The sequence below is a fragment of the Pantherophis guttatus genome, chromosome 7 (assembly GCF_059756535.1).
Source record: "Pantherophis guttatus breed Tessera chromosome 7, ASM5975653v1, whole genome shotgun sequence".
NCBI lineage: Eukaryota > Metazoa > Chordata > Lepidosauria > Squamata > Colubridae > Pantherophis > Pantherophis guttatus.
In genome coordinates this window covers 88071591-88079167 of record NC_142069.1, presented here as the reverse complement: position 1 = coordinate 88079167, position 7577 = coordinate 88071591, and the positions used below count along the sequence as shown (strand labels likewise).

Here is a 7577-nt window from a genome sequence, read left to right as displayed (position 1 = left end):
TATAAAATATGTATATTTTATATATATATATACATATATATTTTTGACCCTTTCGGCAACAAAAGCCCATTGAGGACCCACGACCAAACACACTGTCAGCTAAAACGAACGTTTCCTTAAAAAAAAAAAAAAGAAGAAGAAGAAATCGAAAAGGTAAAATAAATATTCAGATTGCACTAGACTGTCAGTTGTAAACACTTTGGGGTTTTGTATATATATATTTTCTCTCTCTCTCTCTCTCTCCCTCCGAGGATGTCCGTAAAGAGTTTGCGAATCCGCTGCGGCGGAGGCAGTTCAGTTTTCTCAGTTGTCTTCTTCAGCACAACGTGGGCATCCACAGTCTTGGAAGAGGGTCAGGATTTGATCTTCCAAAGCTGAAATCAAAAAACGGTGGTAAACTCAAAGATGGATCATCATTCCGCCGTTTATCATGTATTTGTCCTCCTCTGGCGTTAGAGGTGGGGTGGGAACCTTTGCCAAGACGATAGAAACTTTGCAAGGAACAAATTTTGCTCGCTGGGGGGTCCTTGGTGCTCTCTGAGCTGGGTGCTTTTCTTCCAGACATTTCATTACCAAACTAAGTAACCTCATCAGTGCTAGTAAAGGAGTAGGGTTTGCTCTCCCATTATACTACTGGCTTGCTCTGATAGCGCTGGTAGATGTTTCGTTCCCAACTAGGTAAGCTCGGTCCTGCACTGATGATGTTCCCTAATTGGGCAATGAAACGTCTGCAAGAAAACCACCAAGTTCAGAGAGCACTGATGACCCCACAATCCTCCTCTTCCTCTTCTCCTCCTCACTGCAAATCTCCATCCCTTCTACCACTAGTTGGTAACTAGTGTTACCTAGTTGGGTAATGAAGCACCTGCAAGAAAACCACCAAGCTCAGAAAGCACTAAGGACCACAGGTCCTCCTCCTCTTCCTTCTCATCTCGTCTTTCTCCTTCTCCATTCTCCTCCCTTTTTCTTTCTCCTCCTTTCTCCTTCTGCCTTTCTTTCTCTCTCCTCCTCTTTCCTTTCTTCTCCTCTTTCATCCTTTTTCCTCCTCCTCCCTCTCCTCCTTCTCTTTCTCCTCCTGCCTTTCTCCCTCCTCCTCCTTCCTTCTTTCTTCTCCTCCTCTTTCCTCCTTTTTCCTCCTCCTCTTTCTCCTCCCCTCCTTTCTCCTCATGCCTTCCTTTCTCTCCTCTCCTTTCTTCCTCCTCCCTTCCTCCTCCCCTTCCTCCTCCTTCCTGTCTTTTTCTCTCACCTCCTCCTTTTTCCTCCTTTCTCCTCCTCCCTTTCTCCTCCTCCCTCCTCCTTCCTTTCTCCTCCTCCTTTCTCCTCCTGCCTTTCTTTCTCTCTCCTCCTCTTTCCTCCTTTCTCCTTTCCTTTTTCCTCCTCCTCCCTTTCTCTTCCTCCTCCTCTTTCCTCCTTTCTCCTCCTTTCTTCTCCTCCTCTTTCCTTTCTCCTCCTCCTCTTTCCTTCTTTCTCCTCCTCCCTTTCTTTCTCCTTTTTCCTTTTCCTCCTCCTCTCCACAAACCCCATTCCCTTCAACCACTGATGATGTTACCTAATTGGGTAATGAAACGTTTGCAAGAAAATCACCAAGAAAACACCAAAAGGACACCACCATTAAATCCCGAGCTACAAATACTCCCTTCTATCAAAAATGCAAGTTGAGGGAGTAATACAATTTCAATAGAAAAATCCAAGCCTACAATTATGCTGAGAAAAGTGCTTTCTTTTTCAAAGCCACACTTGGGGGGAAAAAACTTGTCACAAAGTCTGACAAAACTGAAAGCTGATCAATCATTTAAGTCAGTCAATTATTACCTAACAGCTTCGAAGGATGCAGATAACGGCTTCCACTTAAAGCTCTTTTTATTGCAGATAAAATTGCAATAAATTGCACATTGCCCGTGTTAGTTGAAGCTTACTCAAGCCTGAACCGGTCCCATCTCATTCTCGTGTTCCTTTTATCATTGATTTTATGAGTTTTATTATTTTACTGCTGTTTACATGCCTTTCATTTTCTTTTTATGACTGTAACAGTAGCCTGAAAGTGAGGCAGGTAGCAACTAAATTCACAAAGAAATAAATAAAATTATGCCAGGGCTCTGGAATAGCATTCTTTGTGTCCAGACATTGATACAAATATTTAGGATTGAAATAAAAAGGAATTTCCTAACATAATGCAATGGTTGCCAGCATACAATAGTGGAATACAGCATACAAAATTGTGGAAACGTTTTGGGAAAAAATGTATTTTCTAAAACTAGCTAATAACACCACTATTTTTTTTTGGAGTAGTGCCATAAAATTATATATCAATGGAAAGGTAATTTAATCAAGAATGTAATGCAATAACTTTGATGAAGGATTTGCTATTACTGTAGAATAGCAGTTATAAAGAAGAAAAGTGAAACAGGTAGAAAAAACGAGATATACAAAAATGATCACCATAGAAAAAACGAGATATACAAAAATTTATCACCACATCAGTTAATACTTAGTTGGTTAACCTTTAGCATGAATTACAGCCTTAAAACGTCTTCCCATGGAGTGAACCAAGTCTTTTAGTTCTGCAGCTGTTATCATGTAAAATCAAGATTGAATGATTGCTTGTATTAACTGGGTTTTATTGCTGTGTCGCTTCTGACTAACAAGTTTCTTTAGTCGGCTCCATAGATTTTCAATTGGGTGAAGGTCTGGGCTATTCCCAAATCCCATTCCAGCAGTGGAATAGGATTATTTTGAAACTCCCCCCCAAAAAAGTGGCATTATTAGCCATCAAACCTCAAAAATACACTTTTTCCAAAAGGTTTCCACAATTTTGGCCACTACTGTAGTTTTATATAACTCAGAAAAGAAGAGGTCCAAGGGACCGAAACAAATCAATGCTTTTAAAATAATAGTCAATTTTAACATTTATAAATGAAATCATGGTTGCCTTAAAAAAAATTTCACAGAAGTTAAAGATAAATTAAGGGTTAGAAAGTGAGAAAGTGAGAAAGTTACCTTTAGGTTAAATCCGAGCAAGTCGCTGATTACGCCCGAAACGGCGGACAGGATAACAACTTGTGTTATATTGTAGAGCAGAGGATTCATTGTTAATCCGTATAATCTGAAGGGATTATCCAATTCCTGGAAAGAAGAAATATATTTACCTCATATAAATGGAAGAAATACAAATGGTCTAATTCAGTGGTGAAATTAGAAAATTTCCCCTATCGGTTCTGTGGGCGTGGCTTGTTGGGGGGAGGTCATGTGACTGGGTGGGCGTGGCCAACTCGACATCACTCACATCGAGAGGCTCCTCACCGGCCCCTCCCCTCGCAGCCACTCCTTGTCGCAAACGGCAGGAAAATAGGGAGGGGAATATTCCTGCCTACCATCCTTCCCTCAGTCTGTGTTGAGATTGAGGAATGGACGACAGGCAGGAAAATCCCCTTCCCCATTTTTCTGCCTTTCACGAAAACGGCTCCATTCCAGCTGCTCCCACCCCCGGCCCCCTCCCTACTGGGGACTACCTTAAAGGGACAGGCTGCAGTAGCTCCGTTCTGAATGGAGGGAGAAAAGTTAGCATTCTCTCTGCTGCATTTAACATTGAATTCTGTGGAATATCGAGCGGCCGGAAGAAGTGAGCGGCGACCGGCCGGGCGTGGGTGGGGCGAACAAGGGGTGATCACTACCGATTCGGCGAACTGATGCCAATAATCCCTAGCGGTTCGCCCGAACCAGTCCGAACCGGTAGGATTTCACCCCTGGTCTAATTGGAAGAAATGCAGCTGGTCCACCAGTTACAATCATTCGTTTCGTGTCCGTTCGAAGTTACCGCGGCATTCCAAAAAGCGACTTATGACTGTTTTTCACACTTATGACCGTTCCCATGGTCATGTGATCAAAGTTTAGCCACTTGGCAAATGGATCCTATTTATGACGGTCATAGTGTCCCAGGGTCCTATGGTCACTTTTTGCGACCTTCAACATGGAAGCCAGATTCACTGAACAACTGTGTTACTAATTTAAGAACTGCAGTGATTCACTTAACAACCATGGCAAGAAAGGTCGTAAATTGGGATGGAATTCACTTAACAACTGTCTTGCTTAGCCACGAAAATTGCGGTCGTAAGCCGAGAAGCTACCAGTGCTATTTAAATATTCTTTTTTTCACTGGTGGTTATGGATTTTAATTTTTCGTTAAATTAAAAATTTTTGGCACGCTTCTGCAAAAGAAATGGCGGAATTTAAGTTTTTTTAAAAAAATTGTTTAAATCCGAGAACTGGCAGAACACAAAGCGGGGAATGAGATCACAATCTCAAAAGGAACCTTATCTGTGAGTGATCGGTCTATTTATCACTACCAAAATCGTTTCCATTTTTTAAATTCTTACCTTCAATAACTTCGTCGCGAGTTTTAAGACATTGTTGACCAATGTTAGCTCTTCTTTCTTGTTCGGTTTCTTTTCCATTTTCAAGTACAAGTTTATCTAACCCAGGGAGGAGAAACAGGTGTCATTTAACACAAACAATCATCTTGAGTAGTGTATTTTTTTAAACAAGGATAGTGTCAGGGTTCCGACGGATGCTATAATTAAATCATGAGCCTCGAGCCAAGCTTCAAAAGAAACCCAGTTATTTTTTAGGAGCTTCATGTTGGCATGTTCCAGGTGAAGGCAACTCTGACCCCATGTAATTTACGCCCCAATCATGACCCTGTTTCCTCCCTCCCCCAAGGGTGTGTCATCAATCACATTCGCCAACGGGTTGTACAGATCACTCCCCTCCGGCTGCTGTAGGTAACCCTGGGAGACAGCCTTGAGAGAAATATGTCTGGAATGTGCTTCTGTTTTTTGCTGCCGTGCTGCTTCGTTAGTTTCCCATCCCCCTTGCCTATGGCAACTCGAGAGCAGGCCAGGGATGCTTTGCGAGTTGACAGATAGTGTTTATCTTTCGTTATCATCTTTTTAAAATGTTTATTTATATAAACAACCCATAAACCGGATCTTCATCCCAAGAGTCTCAGGGCAATGTATAATTGGACGAACCAAATTAAATTAACTTTTACAGTCAGACAGGTCTGACAATTATTGTTTTACAAAGAACGGTAAAGTGATGAAACAAAAGACAATGAGCTGATGTGCTTAATAAAGGTTTTAATAAAGTCTTTCCTTTGGTACTTGTATAAGATACTGCAATTCCAAAGGAATTTCAAGGACAGAGCATCAAAATTAGTTATTCACTCCTAAAGGTGCTTTTTCAAGACGCAACTGGACTTTCTTTGTTTTTCCTTGAAGACATTTCACTTCTCATCCAAGAAGCTTCTTCAGTTCTGTCGGAAGCTCTGTCAGAAATCAGAACTGAAGAAGCTTCTTGGATGAGAAGCGAAACGTCTTCAAGGAAAAACAAAGAAAAGTCCATTTGCCTCTTGAAAAAATACCTTTGGGACAGACCTGGATGACTATGAATTTCCATAGATAAACCGTATTCTCAGTTTCCTATTTGTCGAAACCTTAAATGAAGATCAAATTGAATATGTTTTTTTTTAAAATGTTCTATCAAATCCTCTGCATATCTACTCAGAATTAACTTTTTCTTCCTTCTGTTCAATCGTGTTCAATTTACAGAGTCTGCCTGGACAAGTCCCTGTTATTTTCTTGGCAAGATTTGTAGAAGTGGTTTGCCATTGCTTTTTCCTAGGGCTGAGAGAAAATGACTGGCCCATAGTCACCCAGCTGACTTTGTGCCCAGGGTGGAACTAGAACTCACGGTCTCCCTGTTACTAGCCATAACCCACTACACCCAACTGATTCTCCAAAAGTTAACTACTGTTAACAGAATTGCAGTGTACTGTTTTTTGAGTGAGTCAGGGATTCAGGACAAAGGGAGAAAGACAGGCTCTCCTCATCCAAACATCTGCATTTCGTGCGTCGGATGAGGAGAGCACATCTTTCTCCTTCTGTCCTGGCCACTTTTTACAGAGGCACGATTGAGAGCGTCTTAACAAACTGCATCTCTGTTTGGTTTGGTGGCAGCAGTGCCTCAGATAGAAAGTCCCTACAGAGAGTGGTGAGGACAACTGAGAAGAGTATAAGACGCTCACTTCCTGTCATTCAGGATATTGCTTGTAAGTGCTATGTGCTTAGAGCTCGAAGCATCGTTAGAGACTCCACACCCCCACTTTATGGGCTCTTTCTGTTGCTCCCCTCTGGAAGGAGGTTTCGAAGTATTTCCAACAGGACCACCAGATTCTTTAACAGCTTTGTTCCCTACGCTGTCCGTCCGGTAAACTCACAAGATTTGTTTTTCTGGCCAGGTACATGTATATATTAGAACTAGACTGTGTTGCTTCTCTGCATTATAGAATATACGCATAAATTATGCGTACTTGCATAATTTATTTATTTTGTCATGTTTATATAGCGTATATTGGAGAGGGTGACCCTTTGAGCAAAATTTCATTTTAACGGTATGCCGATTAGCGTACATTTAAAGTGACAATCAAGTTATTCTAAGTCTTGAGGGGATTTTTTTTTTCCGACCACACCAGGAAAGTCCTCACCTGTTCAGTAAGCAATATGGACGTATTGCTGTATTTCTTGCTTGTTTCGGATCCGAGCGTCACAAATCTCAAAAGGAAAAGGGTTAATGAAATGCACCATATGACCAGTTCCCAGTTATAATGGCAGTCAAGGAAGACCGCATGGACGTGAAGCAGCTAAGGTAAGGCAAAAAAAAAAAAAAAAAAAAAGTTAATTGTCCATCAGCGCCAAAGTTATTTTTCACCGAATAAAATTCACGAATCAACGACTTCCGTTGCCAAACCCGCCGCTGGAAGTAAGAGATTCCAACTTCTTTCATCTGCACAGGTTTTATAGAAATGGGCTACGAGAAATCACCCTGGCCCTTCGACCAGTTCCACCAAGTGGAATTCAAATTCAACAGAATTTGTAATTAAGGAGAAAACAGTTGTGAACGTCACACGTTAATGCTACGCAAGGTTCCTTCCTGTCGCTGGATTAGCCATTGACAGAGTTTCATGTTTCTTGGTGGTTGTGATCCACGCAAAGCAAACAACATTCTAAGGTCTATTATCTACGTCAGTGTTTTTCAACCATGTCAAGGTGTGGACTTCAACTCCCAGAATTCCCTCACTAACATTTTTATTGAATTATCAAGTAATGTAAAACACAAATGACAAAGTAAAATAGGAAAGCAGTGGGGGAGGGAAAGGGGAAGAAGAAGTGAGGAAAGGTAAGGAAAAAAAAAGAAAAGAAAAAGGAACATTTATTATTTATTATTTATTTATTTATTATTTATTATTTATTATTTATTATTTATTTATTTATTTATTTATTTATTTATTTATTTATTTATTTATTATTTATTTATTAATTAATTAAATTTCTATACCGCCCTTCTCCCGAAGGACTCAGGGCGGTGAACAGCCAGAAGATAAAAACATAGAAATACAAAAATTTAAAATAGATTAAAAACAAATTAAATAATTTGCCTGAATTTAAAATACCCCATAATTTAAACAGATTAAAATTTGTATTTAAAATTTATATTTAAAAGGGGAGAAGATTTAGGCCAGG

The 7577-nt window shown here is 40.4% G+C and overlaps 1 protein-coding gene across 2 annotated transcripts in view; it reads right to left on the bottom strand.

Annotated features, from left to right (window-relative positions):
• Positions 1 to 220: 220 nt before the first annotated feature.
• PHTF2 (putative homeodomain transcription factor 2) overlaps positions 221 to 7577 on the bottom strand; it is a 71098-nt gene continuing 63741 nt past the window's right edge. For both annotated transcript variants that reach the window (XM_087874336.1, XM_087874338.1), the window contains 4 exons: positions 6542 to 6697; positions 4374 to 4469; positions 2998 to 3123; positions 221 to 374 (listed from right to left, as the gene is read on the bottom strand). In XM_087874336.1, the coding sequence (XP_087730462.1) occupies positions 354 to 374; positions 2998 to 3123; positions 4374 to 4469; positions 6542 to 6697 (399 nt within the window). In that variant the 3' untranslated portion in view covers positions 221 to 353. The remainder of the gene's footprint in view (positions 375 to 2997; positions 3124 to 4373; positions 4470 to 6541; positions 6698 to 7577) is intronic.